General features: G+C 41.9%; 1 protein-coding gene and 1 long non-coding RNA gene across 2 annotated transcripts in view; one reads left to right on the top strand and one right to left on the bottom strand.

The window, feature by feature from the left end:
• Positions 1–5759: 5759 nt before the first annotated feature.
• pkib (protein kinase (cAMP-dependent, catalytic) inhibitor beta) overlaps positions 5760–22451 on the bottom strand; it is a 45806-nt gene continuing 29114 nt past the window's right edge. Inside the window, exons 2-3 of the mRNA XM_034705151.1 lie at positions 8176–8329; positions 5760–5986 (exon numbers count right to left, since the gene is read on the bottom strand). Coding sequence (XP_034561042.1) covers positions 5904–5986; positions 8176–8317 — 225 coding nt within the window. The 5' untranslated portion in view covers positions 8318–8329 and the 3' untranslated portion in view covers positions 5760–5903. The remainder of the gene's footprint in view (positions 5987–8175; positions 8330–22451) is intronic.
• On the top strand, positions 19418–20514 carry LOC117828150. Its single transcript, XR_004634340.1, has 2 exons — positions 19418–19495; positions 20428–20514. It is a non-coding gene; the product is annotated as an uncharacterized LOC117828150 (long non-coding RNA).

The following is a 22451-nucleotide window of genomic DNA, read 5'->3' as shown; positions in this document are numbered from 1 at the left end:
AATCTCTCAACAGCAGCAATATGTCTCCCGCCGACGATTGGCCTCAAAACAGCGCTTCAGGAACAGATGGGTGACATATTCACAGGGGGTGGGACTAAGCATCTACAACCACTGCCAATTGGCTCAGAGGAAGAAACTACGCAGGTTTCCTTGCAACAAGATGTTGCAACGGTCTAAAAGTATGAGTCCAATTCGAAAGTGTTAAAAACTGCAGTTCATCGAGGATCCCCTTGAGGCTGGCTCCAGAAGTACCGGAAACCACATACACACCAATTCAAAGAAGACGATCTTTACAGCAGAAATAAACATGTTTACAGCCAGGTTCAAAAGATGAGTGTAGTCTGGATAGATCATTTCTCGATCGGCACACACTGTACGGGGGCCGAATTTTTTTCTAACCCAGCAATTTCAAAGATATTGAGATTACGAGTCTTCCAATGAGAGGCACAGCTGACTTGACTGACAGGTGGGAACACTGTAGCTGTTGGCTAGGACGCTCAAAGCCCGCCTCTTTACGTCAGAATCTTTCAACAGCAGCAATATGTCTAGGTTGGCTAGGGTGAGACAGGACCACTCCGCTTCATGTTGGGGTCTTGTCTCTCTCTAAAGGGGTTGTTGCTAACCATACAACAGAAACATGAATCCCTTATCTGAGGATCAGCAGTCCTCACTCCCAATGCTGTGCAGAGCTTGAGGAGACAAAGGGATAAAAGGACCAACAGAAAGGAAACAACATAAAGCAGCTTATCCTTTAATTCTGAAAGAAGTGAAAATGAATGATTGAATCAAATAAGGGATGAGGAGTGATATAGTTGTTGAAATCCCAAAGTATTGATGTAAGGATGATTATTCATTTGTTCCCTGAATTTGACAGTGTTTCCCAAACAGTGCCGACCTGTTGCCACTAAAGGGTAATACCGACCCCCTTTTTTTTTTAAATAAAATTGACGTCCAAAGGGGATAACGTGTGTCACTATTTTCCTAGTCGTCACCTCCCAGGCCACAGGTAGGTACAGTTAATGTTGATTTATTTTCTGTGTATGTTTTTACTTTGGTTTATAAACTGTATGATCCAGTTTTTCTATATTGAGTTCAGGTTATCGTGTCTGTATCAATCATGTGTCTCTTTTGGTAAAGCTCAACTCTAAATTCAGATTCATGCTGTCCTTCTGGTAACCTTCAGGCAAAATTTGTTGAAGCAGTTAGATCTCTTTACATATATATCTCCTTTATAAGACATTTGTCCTCCTCCAGCAGTCTTAGGAGAGAAAAATAACATTTCAAAAACATCTCTGTTTAATTTGGTCATAGCAAAAAGAGTTATCTGGAGAGAGTGGAAGTCATCTTCTCCTCCCTGCTTTATACAACAGTTTAATGACACGGTTTCCTGCTGATACCTGGAAGTAATTCAGTACACATTGTCCAATAGTCATCATACCTTTCTAAAGATCTGGAGACCGTTTATAGAGTTTATTAAGAAGGAAAGGCGGTTCTAGACAGTGGATCGTCTTGTGTTTATGATGATGTATATCCTGGTTCTTCAGCCTTTGCTCAGTCTTGGTTTCACAGACTCTATCTCAGATCTACAACTCCAGTGTGGTCTCTGTAAAGATCATTTGGACTGACGGACACTTGTGTTTATCTCCAATCTGTTCCATATTTTAAATGTTTCATCATGGACCCAGCCTGAACTCTTCTATATAAACATGTTGGTCATAGGAATAGCGCCATCTATTGGACACGTGGTATTCACTCTCATAAACTGTTTTGAAGATGCTTGTGATCGCAACTGCTTCTATAATTACCTGTCATAAACATTCCTGCAGATGATAAATTCATTATTGTGGTAGCCCCACCTACTGGTCAGAAGCAGTACTACCATGTACACTGTGCTTATAACTGCATGAGAGTGCTCACAGTTTCAGCCTAGGCCTCATAAAGTGCAGAACAGCACTGGCTGTAGCACAGGCAGATCCTGCTCCACATCAAGCGGTCGCTACAGGTGTGCGAGGGCCCGTTCTTCCTCCACTCATGTGGGCCCTCGCCCTCAATAACATTTATATTTTATTTGTAAGCTGGAAGTTTGTTTTTGTTTCTTTCCTCCATCTGTGATGCATTTCTTTTTATTTGAATCTTTTTGTAATATTATGTTGTCATAAATAAAAAAATTGTAGTTGTAGTTTATCACATGGTGATTATTATTTTTCTGTTTGTTTATTGTTGTTCTCTGTTTTACCTTTCATATTTATCTATTTTTAAATATTAACCTATTTATTTTGTTGTACTTTCATTGTTGTCATTTTATTTTTTTCTTCTCTAGTTTTTTATTATCTATTTCAAATTAGTATAATTATTATTTTGATTATTGTTTTCATTGACTGATGTATTCAACTATCTTCTTATTTTTGTTTTCTTTAACAAGAAAAATACCACTGGCCTTAATTGTTTAAAGCTGGGGTTGCTAATTAGATTTAGATACACTTTTTGTTATACTGGTTAAAATGATCTTTATGTCCTGATGGCAATCAATACATAATGTGTTCTTAAAAAAGAGCGAAGAAAAGCTGCTATCTACAGCCGGAGTAAACCTGGGAAAACACCAACCAATCACCGTTATTTTGGGTGCCAAAATTTTAAACCATTCAAATCCCGTCCTGCTGTTCTGCCCGCCTCCTGCGCGTACATTTCCCCGGTTTGTACTCTGAGTCCCCATCTCCTGTCTCTACTTCCCCTGACTCTACTGACTGCCCCTCTCGCTCGACCTCGGGCCTGTCCCCTCTGACCCGATAAGGTGCTTTGCTCAGGACTGTAGTCCGGATCAGAGTCTAAAACGCTCTCACCACGGGGGCTCTGACAAGCAGAAGAATGAATGACATTCAGTAAGTCCTACAGAAAATGTAAATGTACTGTAGCGTCCGTCCGGACGCTGTAGGGATGGCGAGCCGATTCGTGAACACATTGAGCTTTACTTACCGGTCACTGTCGGCCGTGATCACGCCAACCAACAAAGCAACAATCAATGTTTGAATGAATGAAGAACTTCTCCTCTTGTCTCTCCTCTCTCCCACTCGTACACTCTACACCTCTCCTGATGCCTTCACTGACTGTCAACACTGTAGGAATTAAGAACATCTTCACTGAACAGGTTTAACAAACAGTAGAGCTGTTACAGTATTATATATATGTTATAACTTTTCTCCTGATATCGTATCACCGGTACAACTGGATAATGCTAGCATGACAGTTGTGAGTACTAACAGCAGCCATGTTTGTTTGTGTTTTTAACTTTCACTATGATAATGTTTTGGTGAGGACCGGTTTTGAATCAGTCACCATCATATGGTCGCAAGTCAGCGGCGCTCGTGCATGTGAGCGGGGGGGGCGTCGTTTTGGAGGAGCTCCAAGGGAGGAGGGGAGGGGTTAGACGGAGTCATGAGGAAATGCTACATTCAAATTCATGCTAGTTTTCCGAGACTGCCAACCTCAGCTTTAAGTTAATCCCCTGTATACAATGTAAAGAAAAAAATAAACAGATCCATGAAAATTAAAAAAAATTAAATTAAATTAAATTAAAACTTGTATAAATAAAATCAAAACCTTTGTTGCTGTTATTTTTCATGCATAAAAGGGTCAAAATGTCTCACTGACTGAATGCTGAAGAGAGGACAAACTAATATTTACTGTGGTAATCTAAACATGTTAGCAAGTTTATATTTGCACAAATAACAGCTTGAATTCATAGAAATTAATTTACTTTTGCACATATTGAGTGATAACTTTAGTATTGGATATTCCTGGTATAAGTTTCAAGTCATCCTTCAGGGAGCTTTGGTTCCTGATTTAAGTTTGTTGACCTCGCCCACCTCAGATCCGTCACTAACATGGACCAATAAAGGCTCACACCATCACATTGATGTTTTGAATTTGTTATTTGTGTCAAAAAGCAAAGCTTGAGCACTCAGGCTGAGCACCTTAAGACTATAGAAGAGAAACGCGTTAAGACAGCAATGTTTCTGTAAAGCTTGTGGGTTTAATATGGCAATTTTCACCACCAGATAGAATCAACATCAGGGATTCAGTCCAGCTACATAAGATATACGCACCACTAAGAGATCAGGACACTACAAAACACATCTGTGATTCATCAGCCCCCGTAGAAGAGTTGCTCATCCAGCTTCAGATAAACTGTGAACGCTCTCTTGTCATATTTAGAAGTGCAGCTTCAGAAACAGATCCTGAGCCTGAGCAGCACATCTGGCTTTCCTTGTTGCATCTGTTCACACATCCACATAAAGACATAGCTACCAGCAACACATCTTCAAATAGAGACAATTACAGAACATCATTTCTTTGCAGGTACAGTATGTGATTAAATCTGGTAAAGGCAGCATGTATGACACGCACAGGTTTTACTACAATACAGTATATTTACAGTCGCAGTGAGTGGATAGATGACGCGTGTGGATGCTCCATGTGTTTCTCGCTCTCCGTCTTGCATCCTATTCACAGCTCTGCATATGTGTTGATGAGTGTGAACAGGCTTTTTCATCGTGCAGAGAGTGTGCTGTCATTTTCGTCACTGGAAACACATTGTGTGTGGCGGTGGCGGTGGTGGTGGCGGTGGCGGTGGCGGTGTTTGATGGTTTTCTCCCGTGCTCCAGTCAGAGGGCATATGCTGCAGTTGCTATAAGAAGCATAGAGCTTTGAGCTGCAAAACAGCCCTGCTGAAGCTTGCACACAAAAAAACGGAATGCTTTTCCTGACAGAGAAGGATCTGCAGCTTGCAGGATGTTACAAAAGTATTATTTTCTCATTTAAAGTTCAAGCTGTCGAGAGGTGCTGTGACCTCCTTTGAAAAACAGAGGACGTATCAGTAGCCCCAAATCGTTAATAACAGTACATCACAGAGAAAGAACACAACACACGTTTTTGGGTTGTGAACTGCCATGAGGCACATTTTGTAAAAAGGTTTGGAAAATGAAAGACTTTTAAAAGCAGACAAAAAGCACATCTCTGACTTTTCTTAAATCATAATGAAGCAGTGTGCACTGCTGGCAGTGGGTCACTTTTCTCTTTAGGAATGTCTCAAGATCCACGCAGCTCCTCCATGTCAACAAAAGTGGAATAAATCCCTGGATGCTGCTGCTAGGATCAGAACAGTCAAGTGATGCGGGGTAAAAACTGTACATTTACACTGTAAATTAACTGTACAAACATCCTCTGATTGAAACACACAGCAGATCATACACAGCAAGCGTAAAAGAAGGAGTGAGCAGGACGACAAAAGACTACTGTTTCCAATATTTCATGTCCTAATTTGCCTCCACCTGGATTAGAAAGTTTCAAACGGCTACAGGCTGCTATCAAACTCCCTTCAACGACCGCCAATGTGACACGACACACATCACTAGAAACGCAAATCAGCAGGAAAGGTCGGGGAATTTACAGATTGATTCTGAGTCCATGTTTTTCATTAGTTTTTAAATAAATCATACAAAAATAGTAGTGTACAGTATACAATCTTTCATTGTTCCTTTGATTCTCAGTGCAGTGTCCACAGTGAGTGTAAAACTCACCTCTTCTCACACACATACACACACACGCGCACACACACGCTCAGTAGTTCATAACTAATTGACATCTGACTCCTTTCAGAAAGCCAAACAGTCCTAAAGCTCTTGGCTCAGGTCCTCTGGGAGTCGCTCCATCACCCTCCCTCCCTCCCTCCCTCCCTCCCTCCCTCCCTCCCTCCCTCCCTTCGTGGCTCAGCTGCTGCACAAACAGACTGACTCTCCACAGATAATCACTCTCTCTCCCACAGGGTGCCCTCTCTCTCTCTCGTCCCTCATCCCGTCTCTCAGGTTATCTTTGCAGGTCTCCGGGGGAGGAAAATAAACGAGTCCCTACGATCCCTCGCTCCCCTCTGAACTCTCTGGCGGAGCAGGAGGCTCCTCCGACGTAGGCGACTGGGCCCCTCCTGGACCATCTGCAGAACACAAAGACAAAAAGACACAGAGTGATGGGTTTGTGAAAACACTGATTTATGTGTGTGTTATGTTTTGCTTTGACTCTCTAAACTACTGTTCAGCTCTTTAAATGAGAGTACACGCAGGGAATCATTGCAGGGGTCACATTCTGTTTTGTGTTTAACACCCGACCACTAGAGGGCAGTGTTGTAATCTGTCTTCTGCTACACACTCATCTTTTGGAGACCAAATCTTATTTTTTATGAAGGAAAAACAACAACACCTTGAATAGAGGAAGGTTAGTTCTTGTTTTAGTAAACTTTTTAAATAAACTGATGTTTTTAATACCTGAATTAATATTAAATCACTGGTATTACAGAGAAATGGGGCTGGTGTTGTGGACAAAAACTGGTGTTTAATCACTAAACTTTGAATAGAAGACAATAAAACCAGTCTTATATTCAGGTCAGTGTGTTATAGTTACATTTAAGAGCAAAAATCAATGATCTGACTATCGTTATAGATTGATGCAAGTACACTTAATAGTGCTGCATCGGAATCATCGCTAAAAGCAAGCCCAAAATGTGTTTCAGAAACACCTGGTGAGGATTTGGGACCATAAAGGGATCATTTGTTTCCAGACAGTCAAGATCAAGTTTGGTTTTCACCTGCATATCAATCAATCATTCTTTATTTATAAAGCGCCAAATCCCAACAAACATTATCCTCAGACTCTTTCCAAACAGAGCAGGTCTAGACCGTACTCTTTGTTCTATTATTAACAAAGACCCAACATCAAGACAGGATCAGATCCAGTCCCATCTTACAGACAGGACTCAGTCTGATCTCATCTTAATCCACCATGAGCAGAGCACTTTGCAGCATTTAGCAAGTTACAGTGGCAAGGACAAACTTCCTTTAACAGGCAGAAACCTCCAGCAGGACCAGACTCATGTTAGACACACATCTGCATATACAGACACAATTCACAAAAAATTTCATGAATTTAGGTGAGAGGCTACACGGTGGTGCAGTGGGTAGCGCTGTTGCCTCACAGCAAGAAGGTTACTGGTTCAAATCCCTAGTGCCTTTCTGTGTGGAGTTTGCATGTTCTCCCTGTGCATGCAAGGGTTCTCTCCGGGTACTCCGGCTTCCTCCCAGAGTCCAAAAAACATGCTCATCAAGTTAATTGATTACGCTAAATTGCCCTTAGGTGTGTGTGCGTGAATTGTTGTTTGTCTCTCCATGTTTGCCCCGAGATAGATTGGCGACATGTCCAGGGTATAACCTGCCTTCTGCCCGAAGTCAGCTGAGATAGGCTCCAGCCTTCCGTGACCCCGAACGGGTTAAGCGGTCAAGAAAATGGATGGATGGAATTTAGGTGATTGCAACTTTGACAACTGTCCCATTAAAGTTACTAACCATAGACCTTTCTGGAGTCCCTGAGCTCCCTTGTCTCGTAGGTTCCTCTTGATCTCTGCTGCTGTGGACGTGCCAGACTCAAGCTGCTACAACTACTACTATCCGTCTCACCACTATCATCTCTCCCTCTCCTCATCTCCCTCTATCCGTCTCTCCAACCTTGAGATATCGTTTGGGCGCTATATAAATAAAGATTGATTGATTGATTTTGTCATTTATTTTTCAGCATTGAAGCAGTCTTGATTATGCATCATGCTCATTTGTTGGCAGCCAAAAATACTCATCCACTGCTGCCAGAGTCGTGACAAATGATTCAGGATCAATCTGGCATGCAATTAGCTAGTTATACCAAATTCCCCAAGTGACAAACCTAACCCAGAGCCGTCTTAAATGTGTTCAATCAGAGCTGCCTTTCAATCCTAAATCATCTATGCCACACTGAGCTGACCACATGGCCCAGCCGCGCATGCACAGCTGCCGTGGTGGCTCACAATGGTAGGCCTTGGATGAGTTTGAAGAAGACACAATGCCTAATCATGTACAATTAGATAATTTCCAAGGGTGTCACATCAGCCTTTCTTTGTCTAAGAGATGTCATAATTTGTCATAATTCTTCTAGTGTCTTGAGTGAAGCACATTATTGCCTTAATAAAATCACTTTGCCTAGCTTTAAAAGAACAGTGCACAATTTCAGGACCTGCTCTATGAGTTTCCTGGATAAGATGAAGTTAAAAATCATCTTGTGTTGAGGAATGTAGGTAGGAAAGGAAAGCGTTTGTTTCCTTACCTTTCAGGTTCAGCTCAGCGAGCTTCAGAGGCAGGTCTCCAGGGTTCACACCTGCCGGAGAGCCCAGGATGTCAGGCAGGGCATTTCTCCTCCCCGAGCGTCCCGAGGAGGCGAAGTCCAACACTGGCTCCACTTCCGTCATCTCAGGACAACTCTACGAGGAAAAGAAACATAATGCAATGTTACATTTTTGCCTGTTCTTAAAAAGCCTGTCTAAAACAAAGTATAAAGCGTACTCTTTGTTTAGCAGCCCTGTGTTTGGACTCTGTGCTTGTTTATATCTGGGTAGTAGAGCGTTATGGCATCATGGCAGGAGACATAAAGAGAAGCTGCAGCCCCAGCTACTAGAGGGTGGCTGAACTACAGCTTAGACACGACATATGACCGGCATTCAGGTCAACAATAACAAAAATATTAATAAATAGTTCAACCGTGTTAAGATTCTGGTGCCAGGAAGTGTGACAATGTTGCATCCATAGTTTAAGTACTTCTCTGTAAGCATGCTTTGGAAACACGTGGGGTTAATCTGAAGGAAATTACCTTATTAAAAGTTCTTTTCATTTTCACTATTATTCATTATAACTGAATTAATCTGAGCTTACATGACACAGTATCACAAGTTTGGGTGCTGTCTGTGTCCAAATGAGTTAGCTTTCTAATTTATTGAAGCCTCACGTTGAAGCATTCAGCAATATAAATATAAATGTTGCAGTATTGGATGACTGATCTTTGCATTTCAGGCAGAGGCTGGCTCAGGCTTGGACCAGTTCTTAGTTATGCTGCTGTAGACTTAGACTGCCGGGGATCCCTTCTCCCCCTATAACTTACTTTATCTCTGCCTATCCCATTAAAGTTCCTAACCATAGACCTTTCTGGAGTCCCTGAGATCCCTTGTCTCGTAGGTTCCTCTGGATCTCTGCTGCTGTGGACGTGCCAGACTCCAGCTGCTACAACTACTACTATCCGTCTCACCACTATCAACTCTCTCTCTTCATCTCCCTCTATCCCTCTCTCCAACACGGTCTCAGCAGATGTGTGTCTAACATGAGTCCTGTTCTGCTGGAGGTTTCTGCCTGTTAAATCTAATCAACTTGTGCCCACAAACTCTGCCAGAAATCTGGGTGTCATGATTGATGACCCGCTGACCTTTAAGGTTCATGTGGCCTCGATTGCTCGGTCTTGTTGATATGCCCTCTACAACATCAGGAGGATCAGACCCTACCTGACGCAACAGGCCACACAGCTTCTGGTACAGGTCCTGGTGATTTCACACATTGACTGCTGCAACTCTCTTCTAGCAGGCCTCCCTGCGTGTACATTTAAACCTCTGCATATGATCCAGAATGCAGCAGCACATCTGGTCTTCAACTTGCCCAAAACAGGACATGTCACCCTGCTGTTAATATCTCTTCACTGGCTTCCAGTGGCAGCTTGAATCAAATTCAAAGCTCTTCTTCTGGCCTACAAAACGGCGACAAAAACGGCTCCTGCCTACCTGGAATCCCTCATCCAGGTCTACACTCCCTCTCGCCATCTGAGCTCTGCCTGTGAAAGACGCATGGTGCTCCCAGCCCAGCATGGCTCTAAATATCTCCAACTTGTGGAATGAATTACCTAACTCCTTACGATCCGCAGAGATGTCTGAAGACTCAACTGTTCAGGGAACACTTAGGCACTTAACCTGACCCTTCTCCTCTTTGTCCTCAGGGGTGGAATGAATCAGAAGGTCTAAAACCCAGCTCTTACTGAATATTTAGCACTGAATATTGAATGCTGTGAATGTTGTACGCTATGTTGACTTGAACTATTTGTTGTGATTAGCTGTGGCTACATTAGCTTTTAAAAAAATTAAATAAATAACCTGGCACAACCATTGGCTAATCAACTTGAAAGACTTTGTCGCACTTACTAAGGTTTTCCCCTCCAGTCTAATTTCTTGCTTTGGACAGAAGCGTCTGCTAAATGAAATTGTAGAATTGTAAAGGTTTGTCCTTGCCACTGTAACTTGCTAAATGCTGCAAAGTGCTCTGCTCATGGTGGATTAAGATGAGATCAGACTGAGTCCTGTCTGTAAGATGGGACTGGATCTTATCCTGTCTTGATGTTGGGTCTTTGTTAGAACATAGAGTAAGGTCTAGACCTGCTCTGTTTGGAAAGAGTCTGAGGATAACATTTGTTGGGATTTGGTCATATAGTTTAATATTTCATTTAGAATTTTTAAATTGAACACAGACATTTTTTTTTACACATAAAATAAAAACATAATACAGGCAGTGAGGTTAAAGACTCACTGAAATAAGACATATGAGGTACAAAGACAGCACAATAAAGCAATCAAACTCAGAGAAACACGAGTCAACTCTTCACCTCAGGAGCGACATGGACGGCACATTTTAATAGCATGTCGATCATGTGGGACGGCACGCTCATACCACCCAGAAAGGGTTAACCCTGCCAATCTTAATGACATTATAATGACATCGCTCTTCAATTGACTGATATGACACATTGTGAGTCATGCAAGGGACGTCAGCGGCCATTTGTCTTGACATTTTGCAAAATGCACCTTATCTTTTAAAGCGTTTTGAGTGTCAGGAGAAAAAATGTATCACTGAAGCGGAGGATGTGTCTGTCTGGTTTCATGGCAACCAGCAGCTGGGGAGCCGGCTCTAGGCTACACTGGTGACAGGCAGAATTACATCCCTTGCCCCACACACACACACACACACACACACAAATACAGCGAGTCGCAGTTGCCATGGCAACAATGCAGAAAAAGCACGACTGGCAGGTAAACATAAGACTCAAATCCATTCTCTCACTATCTCACTTTGCCTCCCCGGTCTCCTCCTTTTGTTGTGTTGCCTCGCTTTAAATAACCGCATCATTCTGCGGTGCAAAAACCCCCGTTCCCCATCGCTCTCTCTTCACAAAGGAATGACATGTGAGGTAATGCAGCTATAAACTCACATGTACACACACCACACACACACACACACACACCACCACCACCACCACCACACAATCTAGACCTCCAGAAAAAGAGGCCACAGGTTGGCCATCTGTTAGCCTCGAGTGCCATTGTAGCACAGCCATTGTGTGAGCCGCAGCAGTGCATTGTGGCCTACTTTTGAAAATAAATCAATGTGTGTAAACGTGACTCTGCTGCACACTGAGGGAGGAATGGGCTCGGCAGAGAGTGAGCAGAGTGACTTTGGAGCTTCCGCATGGCTTTATTTAAGACAAGGGGACACATGTAGGAGGCCTGCATGATGTTAGACAGCGCTGCTACATCATTCATCAATGCAATGATGATACATGTGTTAAATAAACACATTCATGAGTGCATGAGCTATGACCCATAGACTGTATAATAAATGGACGTAGTATCCGTGACGTCCCCCATCTGTTTCTGAAGCCCTGTTTTGAGGCCAATCAGCGGCAGCAGCCATATTGGAAATGTTGAACTCAACCTAACGACAGTGTTCCCACCTGTCAATCTAGTCAGCTGAGCCTCTTGTAACGGAAGAGTCATAATCTCAATATCTACGAAATTGCAGTGTTATGAGAAATATCACCCCCCCGTACATTGTGTGCTGATTAAATATCTCCTGATTCCTTATTCTATAGTGGCGCGTTGTTCCATGTTTAACGGATGGTGGCCTTATTTGAGTTTTCTCTCCTTCATCACCTCATTGTTTTTGTGTGTAATGTAGATTAAAAAAATCTAAGTTTTATACTTGTAATATTCTGTTGTCCCTTTTACTTTAAGCTACGAGTCTCTTAATTGTAAAGGGTTATGTGTAATATTGTCATGCGGTCACCATCATGGAGACTTTGGGTCAATAAGGAAAAACAACAAACATTCGACTATTAGTCGACTATGGGCAAAATCTGATGAATCAGATTCAACTAAGCAAATCCTTAGTCGGGCTCACCCCTACCAATAGGATATCGATATTTCAACTCTTATCGATATTTTGTAATAGGAAAATTCACATTTTAGCCGAGTTAGATCTAAAATACAACTTCAGTATTTCAAAAACAGTTGAGTGGAAAAGTTGTTTTCAATCAAATAGTTTTGACTTAATTTGTCCTTTCAATTTTGAGTAATATTGTGTGATTTTCATTTACACCATCCCTATTTTTTCTTAGTTTACTGTGTAGAATATCGCAATATATCAAAATATCGTGATATCCAGATATATCGTGATACTATCGTATCGTGAGGTTCTTGGCAATACTCACCCCTCCTGCATTAAAAAGCTTTGAAAGGATTTCCATCAAACCACAGCCTCCTTACAATAATCAATATGTACATGCATGCTGTGTGAGAAAGCATTGCTTGTTTGCACACAAAATATAGTCATATTTGTTGTGATAAATTCAGACTTTTGCCATGTGTCAATGTTTATATTGCAATAATGATGAAGTTGCACTTTATTGTGCAGCCCTAATGGAGCATCTTTAAACCTGAATAACACTACAGAATGAGAAAAGAGATACAGTCACCATGAACTCTTGATATAACCAGGAATAAAGGTTTATACCCAGAGAGTCCACGCTGTGTGGATGGCATACTTGGCTTTACTGTTCAGGGTGAACATGCAGTAAGACACTAATAATTAATGCAGTAATGATTTATTAATGTCAGAATGCTGTTGCACATGTAATGGTGCACATGTAGTGCTGCATTAGTCCTTTCAGTGGAGTGAGCAGGACTTACAAACTGAGGTTTACACAGCTCCTGTCACTGCTAAGAAGTCGACCACACACTAAAAACACATTTACTGCATACTTATTTATATGAGATGGATTTTTATTTAGATTTCATTCATTTAGGATTCTTATTTTTAATCATAAAGGTCTAAAAGGAGTTTTAAAAACGTCTCCACACTGCCAGAGATCAAATTTCTATTTCCTGAGTGGATTTATTATCAAATACAGTAGTCAGTAAGTTGTATGCATACAATTAATTATTACAACAGTGAGCTCACAACATGTATTGATTTATATCATTCATATGACTTAAGCAGACTGACTGACATATTCTTCACAGTTTGTCATTTGTGGATGGGCTGTGGTTTCTCATCCTTTGCTTTATTGATACAGTGTTTTAAGTGATTTGATGATTGAGTTTTTGAAACACTTTTACTGGCTCTTTGGGTCTTCACTTGTATCTCATACAAGAAGTTAGGGATAATGTATAGTTAGCAAGTAGATGTGGGAAATAGAATCCTGACAGGGGGGGACAAGACCCTGACGGGAAGAGGAGGGGTCTTGACCACCCTGAAGAAGTTTTTTTTACTATTACCCGGCTACTAACTTAAAATACATTGATTAAAGATTTATTGATTTAAATTATTAAAGTTTACAATTTGTAAAAATAGTCCCAGGGATTCCTCGTCAGTGATCGTTCCATGGTGATGGATTCTTCTCTGCCTGTTGTGGTGGATTGAACATGAAACTGTCCTCATTCAGCTCTCCTTCTTCTCTGAGCTCTGTGGTTCACACACCTTTAAAAAGAAACTAATGTCATAACTTTGAACCCTGCTGCTATCATCACCACCGCTCATGGTTTAACTTTCTTTGGAGAGATCACTAACCTAAAGTTTCTCTCACCTGCTCCGCTCCTTCATCATATTGATGGACAAGATCCAATATGAAAATGACCAGAGCATGCTGGTTTAGCATGCTAACCAAAACTAGCATTTTAGCCACATTGTATGATGCTAACAGAAGCCAACGGTTTTACCTCACCTTATGGCCTATGGTGTCAACCATAGCCTGTATAGAAAATGGACGTCATCATGCTCGGCTCGAAGTGAGGCTGCCACAAAAACTGCTCCCCCTGGTGGCTGGCTGCAGTATAGGTCAAAAACTCTGTCTCCCGTATTCATTTGAATGGGGCTGCAGTCAAACTTTAAAAAATAAATATACAACGTAAGACCGTTTCTCACATCCGTATGCTGTGGTGATATGTAGTTATTATTTGAATGTTTTGTGTTCAAGGCCTCTTTTTTCTGAAAAGTTTCTTTTTCGTTAGTTATTAGAGGTTGAAAAACGGGGTTTTACTTCCTGATTGACAGCTGCCATAGAGAGAAACTCCGTAGGACCTTGGGACGCTACGCTGTAGGGCGGAGCTCGTTGGAAACACACAAATTCTCTACTGTGCAGACTCTGGCTGCAGAAAATTTACAAGATGTCAGTGTTCTGGAACGGGATATTTTGGCTTCAAAACCTTACAATGGGAAAAGGCGGTGCAACGCTGTCCATTATATATACAGTCTATGGTGTCAACAAACAGAAGCTAAATGTGTCTGAACTCTTTTCTGTGGATTGATTTGACATGACGTGTGATCAGTTTGTCTCTGGTGTTGCTCATGTTAGTGAAAGTTAATAACTGTCATAAAGGGGTTTTGACCAATCAGAATCACAACACGGGAAGATCAGTAAGAGAGCCGGGTAATAAAACACTGAAACTAATGAAGTGTAACAGAATCATACATGAAAGAAAAACCATGACTGACAGACGCAGGAGGTTTAACTGAAGCTTCAAATGGAGATGAAAGGAGAGCTCTGTGTGGACCAACAAACGCTGCAATAATCCATACTAACATTAATAAACATAACGAGGTATTAAAAGAGGGAGCTCTTTTATTTTCATCCTCTGTTGTTTTTTAGCGAAGGCTTAATGGCATCAACTGTAAATCTGTAACAGTGGTTGCATGATCAATGGGTCAAACAGGTCAGAAGGATTTTGGGAACCTTCCACCTGTAAGAGCACCTGGCTCAGCCTGCATCATGAATACAGATTATGATGTATTCATGATGTTTTTTGTCCAACTTTGGATGGTTGTTTTGGGTAGTGACAGCCTTACTCCACCTTTGGTGTATTTTCACTTGTCAAATGTGAGCTCAAACAAAGTTTCTCAGCACAATGACTTCACATATGAGTCCTGAGTGGCCTCTTCATCCACTCTAACCTCAGGTCTTTGGATTGGAGTGCTCTCTAGTGAACCGTTCTGCAGCTGCTGCAGGTCTTAACTCAAATGTAACTGAGGGTGTCCCGGTGAGCCACAGCGCTGTTCTAAATTTCCCTCTCTGGCCCTACATGAGAAAGCTGCTGTTTGGCCCAGATCAGAGTCCATGGGTCAACTTCATACCAAACAATAGGAGCGTAATCAGAGCTAAACAGGGAGAAGGCCTTACGCAGCTCCTTCCTACTTCACTCTCACATGTTACTCTACACAGCTGATTATCAATGGAAACCCTGGATTAGTCTGTTAATCCAGATAATTAAACTACTACAGATTTAGGCTGGAAGACTTCCAGGTCTATGTTTACCTTCTATTTGATACCTGCTACCTGCCAGCAGGAGGGAACACTTGTCGGAGCCCCGTCCAAGGATTGATCCTGTGTGGATTTAGGGATTTTATTTTGTTAAAGTCGTAGTGGAGTGCGCTTCGGTCCACCTTTTAGGGGCTTTTTAGGCGTAGCTCTCTAGACATCGTAGGGTCCAAAAGACTGAAACTTAGAAAATAAAAATCTAATTGTGGAGGAAACAGGCCGCAATCCCAAATCAAAGTTTGTCCGTAAGAAGTGCTAGATTGCTTTGAGCACTATTGTTATTTAACCCTCTTGTTATGTTCATATCTCTGGAACATCAATAATGTTCCTGGATCAATTTGACCCGGGGCATATTCAATTATCAAAAAGTGTCAGAACCCCAAATATCCCAATACACATTTTTTAAAATCTAATTATTAACTCCATTACTAACCATTTAAATCCAGATTTGGTTCATTTGTGTTCTTTAATCTTCACAGATCATAGTTCAATGAGGATAACTCACTCGTTCTTCATTAAAATTCATGTTAAAACTTTTTTAATGTAAATTGAAAAGCCCTAAATATAAATACAATAGTTTTACATGACTTAGATTTTTGTTTATTTTATTTATTTATTTTTTTCTGAAGTGATGTTGATAAATTAACACGAGACACCTCTTCTGTCACATGCTGCCCAGATTTTTATGCTGTATTTAGCTGGTTGGGAAGGCATATATTACCTAAAATAGACTTTAAAAAGGGTCAATTTGACCCACAACATAACAGGAGGGTTAAAGTCCTAGTAGTCATTGTACCTATCAATTATTTAGACACCAAAATTTGTAAGATTGGGGTTCAAAATGCAAAAATAAGGTAATTTAGATATCTTTTAATCTGGAGACGGGTTGCATGGTGGTGCAGTGGTAAAAAAAAGGTGCCTCACAGTGAGAGGGTCCCAGGTTCAGATCCCCGGCTGTGCAGGAGCTTTTATTTATATATTTACAAAGCTCTTCTAAAACAACTCTCCCCGTATCCATCAACTCTGCTCTCTATCAATGTGGGTAACCACCGTACATACTCCCAATCAAGGCTCACCAAAAGCTCCCTTAATCCACACAGAGTTAGGAAGGTCTGCTTTTAGTTTCTGTGCCCCAGATACTTGAAATTTGCGACAGAAAAACATTAAGCTGACCAGACAAATTCCACTAAGAGATTTCAGAGTTTTAATTTTTGATTTAATTGATTTAAATTGTTTTTGCTCCAATGCTTAGATCTCTGCTGTTTTTGCTGTTTATGTTTTTATTTTTATGTATTTTATTCATATAAATCCAGTGAAGGGTGATGTGGTATAGCAAGCTGACTGTGTAGGCCCTAAGGCTGCTAACAACTTAATATAATAGGCACTGTAAAGGCTCATGGCACAATACAATAAGTAACAATGACATCAGAATCACAAAAGCAGACAAAGTCAAAGTCTGTTAAGTTACAATAAAGATATCGTAAATATTTAAACTTAACTTTAAGTCAAAATGCATTGTAATGCACGTTACTGAGATTTGGAACGGGTATAATATTACCGAAATTTGATTAGTAATTTGTGATATTACTGCCTTACAGCAAAAAGTAATACATCACTGTGATTGCATTACTTTTGTAGCGTGTTACTCCCAACACTGCAGCAGACATTGGGATGAAGGCAGGGTACACCCTGGACAGGTCACCAACCTATCACAGGGCAAACATGGAGAGACAGACAACCATTCACGCACACACTCACACCTACGGTCAATTAAGAGCGATCAATTAACCTAGTGAGCATGTTTTTGGACTGTGGGAGGAAGCTGGAGTACCTGGAGAGAACCCATGCATGCACGTGGAGAACATGCAAACTGCACACAGAAAGGCAGCTGACCAACCAGGGATTCCAACCAGGAACCTCCTTGCTGATGATTCTGTCATTGTTAGTCTGCTCTATGATAATGAAGCATGCCACGGTCCAGTCATTGATCAGTTTGTTCAGTGGTCTGAGGAGTCTTACCTTCAGCTCAATGTATCTACATACCAAAGATATGATCATTGATTTTAGAAGGAATTATCACATGAGTGAAATTACTCATATCAAAAGTCAACCTATCGAGTTTGTGCAAACGTATAAATACCTTGGATAATCGTTGACACGAAATTGAACTTTGAGGCAAACTGTGCTGCAGTGTGTAAAAAGGCTCACCAGCGTTTGCACTGTTGAATGAATTATGACCATGTTTTACCCTGGGTTTGTTGAATCTAATTTGTCCTTTTCTCTAGTGTCATGGTTTGGCCAAATCTCTCTACAGGAAAGGAATTCAATGAACCAAATTGTGAAATGGTCAAGCAAGTTGACAGGTGAGCCACAAGCATACGCAGCATCCCTGCACAGTACACTAATCAGTTACAGTGGATAACGACCTCTATTTGCACAACGAGTTTCGGCTTCTTCACTGTAGATGACGGTTTTTAGTCCCAAGGTGCAGGACACAGCGGTACAAGACAAGCTTTGTTCCTGCTGCTTCTACTGAGCTGAACAAGCAACAGCATATCCTTTCTCTCACAGACTCAATCTCCAATGTTAAGACTTAAGTCCAGATTTCCTTTTTTATTCATGTGGTTTTATAGTTTTTATTGGTTGATTGTTTCTGATATGTGTTTAAAATGGAACCCTTTAGCACTTTTATCATTCTATCATATCTACTGATTTTATCATTTATATTGTTACATTAGTTTTAGGATGTTTTAGTATGTTTAGCACATTAAGTAGTTTGTTCTGTCTTGTAATTCTGTAATGACCTAACACTCACTGGCTGCAATTTTACCTACAGGTAGAAGTAAAGTAACCTGAACCTGAACCCTGAACAGCGCTACCCACTGCACCACCTTGCAGCCCCCTACCCTGTATCCTTCTCTATTTATTTATTTATTTTTAACTGCTTGACTTTATTTGAACCTTCAGTTATCAGGCCCCTCTCCTTTGGAATCATGTACCAGTCAGGGTCCGGGAGGCAGACACCCTCTCCAAGAGTAGGCTTCAAACTTTCCTTTTTGATAAAGCTTATAGTTAGAGCTGGCTCAGGCTTGGACCAGCTTTTGTTATGCTGCTATAGGCCTAGACTGCAGGGGGAACTGGCGCACTGACACACTGGGATCCTAGCTCACCCCCTTCCCCCCAACCCCTTCATCACTTACTTTAACTCTCTCTGTCCCATTAAAGTTACTAACCATAGACCTTTCTGGAGTCCCTGAGCTCCCTTGTCTTGTAGATTCCTCTGAGCTGCCGTAGACGTCCTCCTGCTGTGGACGTTCTGGACTCCAGCTGATACAGACCTGCTGGACTCCAGCGGCAACAGCTTCTACTACTTGTCTCATCACTATCACCTCTCTCTTACTCCCCTCTATCTGTCTTTCCAGACCCAACTCAGTCGAGGCAGATAGCTGTCTAACATGAGTCTGGTTCTGTCTGAGGTTTCTGCCTGTTAAAAGGAAGTTTGTCCTCGCCACTGTAACTAGCTAAATACTGCGATGTGCAATGCGCATGGTGGATTAAGGTGGGGTCAGACTGAGTCTTATCCTGTCTTGAAGTTGGGTCTCTGTTCATAATTTGACATAGAGTGGTCTAGACCTGCTCTGTTTGTAAAAGCGTCTTGAGATAACGTTTGTTGTGATTTGGCGCTATACAAATAAAGATTGATTGATTGATTGATTGATTTGTATGTGCTCTATTGTTGTATGTACCATGACACCATGCAGTGTGTGTCATGAAGGACTTGAGTTCTTGAGTGTTGTGTGTGTCACGCTCCTTAGGTAGCTGCAACCGACCAATCAGAGCCCTTGTTGTTGCCCTGCCCCAAGGGATCGTGGTTGCTTTGATGGGCAGATGTGGTGGAGGCAGTTGGAAGAAGAGATCGGTTGACTGAGAGTGAGGGAGTTTATGTTATCGTGTGTGCGTTCAGAAACAAGTGAGCAAATGAAAGATAAGAGTTATTGTGCCATATATATGTTATAGTAATGTGTTCAGTTCAACTTATAGGAATGAAGTTAGCATAAAGTCCGCCTAGCATAAAGTCCGCTAGCCGCGAGCTAACGCTAATGCGAAGCTAACAGTACTGTTTTAAGCCTGTGTAAAGGCTGATTTATATTTCTGCGACGAATCGACGGCGTAGCCTACTCCGTAGGTCCGCGTAGCTCCTGTACCTACACAGAGGCCTACGCACGTAGCTGACGTGCAACTCCTCCAAAATGTAACTACCCGTAGAGCCGACGCGGACTGCAAGCTCTGTGATTGGTCCGCTCGACAGCTTTGTCTTTCCTGCATTCACAGCACTTCCGGGATCCCGGACATCGGCCACACATCGGCCGTGTATTCCATCTCCTCCTCTCTATTCTTCATGTAATCATGTCTGTATGATAAACAGCAACATGTATCAGCTGTAGATTAACATAACACGCTCTGAATCGATGTGGAAAAGTAAACAGAGATCGTAGTGGGACCGGAAGCAGGCGACCGGCTATCAGAGAGACCACACTGCCCTCAGGCGTTTCGGAGGAGAATTGCTGCGCGACACGGACACATCGACGCACAAGTATGTGGGGCTCATGTCCGCATCAGCCACTGCTGCGTAGGGGCGATGCAGAAGTATAAATCAGCCTTAAGTGTATGGAGGGTTTAGACTGGTGTTGTTGTATGTTGTCGTGAAGAGCCTACTAGGACAGCACGTTTGCCAGTGTTTATGGCTTCGTTTTACCAGTTTATTGTGAGCTAAACGATCTGCTAATTAGCCTTTATCATAAGGATGTGTTTGTATTGTTAGCATTGATGATGCATAATGTAGCCTATCAACACTTCTGTTATACTTGTACACTGAAAATATTTACTTCTTTCGTGTTACAGAACCACACACATACACACACACACACACCCACCACACACTCTCAGATAACAAACCCCAAGAACCAGCAATAAAGAACATTGAAGATATCTTCCAGTTTCCTGCATTCTTACCGATGCACCATGGTGGCCACACTATCCCTACCAGCATAATTTACAGTCCTAAATCATCATACCTTCAGAACAGTGTGTTTTCCGAGGATATAAATAAAATAAATGATGATGATTCAGTTTTCCCTGTGCGTACATGGACTCTCACAGGGTACTGCGGCTTCCTTCAACAGTCCAAAGACATCCTCGTCAAGTTGATGGTGACTCTGAATGCCCATGAGTGGGTGTGAAAAGTTGTTTGTCTCGGCATGTTAGCCTTGCAACCTGTCTGGGGCGTACCCCACCTCTAGGATGGGCTCCAGCCCTCCTGTGACCCTGATTAGGATACACGATTTAGAGAACTGATGGATGGTTAAACCTGGGGCTGTTTTTCTAAAACATGGAGTAGAGGTTTCCCCCTCACAGTAACTCATGGGTAAAAGTCTGAACAGGTTTGGTTGAATCAACACTTCAAATGTCAACAACAAGCCTCAGCATGAGTCCAATCCTAATTAGAACATCTGTTTAGTAATATTAATTAAGCCGTCCGGATTAAACACAGAGCAGCAGTGACCCCACATCTAAACAAGTTATTTGAGCTGATAATCCAACCACTGTTTAGATAGGATTAGCTTGTCAAGAAAATTGACCTAGATACTGTGATGTCCGCTCAGGCTCAGTGCAGATACAGGAACAAGCCGCAGGTATGTTACGCAACAAGGTAGGGTTATGAAAGCCTTCTGATTACAGAAATGTCAGAGGTCTAGAGCTGTTCACGGAGACGGTGCTGAGGAAAGTAAGAGCACAAAAAGCCTTTTACTCTTATGTCTCTTTGGAGCTGCAAACATGTGACAGCACTGGAGCCACACAAAAGCTCATTGATGCTGCAAATTGCTACCTGGCCTTCCTCTAAACACAGGGACCTCTATAATTTAGCAACAATTACAGTTCGTACTTGAGTCACCGTCTTTCTTGCAGGGACACTGTGTAAATAATCATGCAGCTAAAATTATCCTCCCATTTGTTGCCCGTTGGACTTAAGTAAAAACAGAAAAGACAGGCCCTTTCACTCCTGTCTTCTTCAGGTCTGTTGTATCTCTGCACCTTAACAACCCATCACATTCAATGTTGAAGGGTAATTTTGTCCTCCGCAGCAGAGTGTTACTGTCGATGATCAAACCTCATAGTGCTCTCAGCGCTCTATTCAGAAGGAGCCTTGTCGGCTTTTTCTAAGAGCCTGCTTCTGTAAATGAAAAATAAAAGTCCAAGGACCCCGAGAAAGAAAGCTTCTCTGCACAGACACTTTCACCGTCAGTGAATGGAAGCTTTCAGCACCACGGACAGCGACAGACCCAGAGAGAGCTCCATAACCTGGACTGGTAATGAACAAAGACTCACTGTCCCTTCTGTTGTGTGGAGGAAACAGCAAGAGCAAACCCTGCTTGAGGACTTGGCTGGTAAATATTCCTTGGGTGTTGACCCGGTGTTACATAACTCGCAGAGTAACAGGACGTCTTTTAACTTCTGACACAAACGCTTGATTGGATCCACCGGATTCAATCTAATCTTACTCCCAAAAGACACGTTTTTTGTCTATACAACAAAGAAAACAGGCTTAATGTGGTTGATCTGTTATAAAACAAAGATCCTCTGTTACTTCAATAATAAGTATCAAAACAGAACAGGAACATTTTTTGATCTTGGCCACAGAGTCCCAGGGTTTAAAGCTATTTTTGGAACTTTTATTTGTTTCGGTTATGGCGCCACCTATGGACTAAGCGGTACATCTCTTTGGGGATGATGTCTCCTCTCATTCTGCTTTGCTTTTATAGCCAAATGTGTCACTTAGTGAGAACCTTTGCCCTTTGGCAGCATGCAGTAGGTCACTTCCTAAGACCCCTACCCTGCGACAGTGATTTCAGGCACATAAAAACCAT

This window comes from Notolabrus celidotus, chromosome 16, assembly GCF_009762535.1.
Source record: "Notolabrus celidotus isolate fNotCel1 chromosome 16, fNotCel1.pri, whole genome shotgun sequence".
NCBI lineage: Eukaryota > Metazoa > Chordata > Actinopteri > Labriformes > Labridae > Notolabrus > Notolabrus celidotus.
Note: the sequence above shows the minus strand (reverse complement) of the source record. Positions and strands in the feature narration are given on the sequence as shown.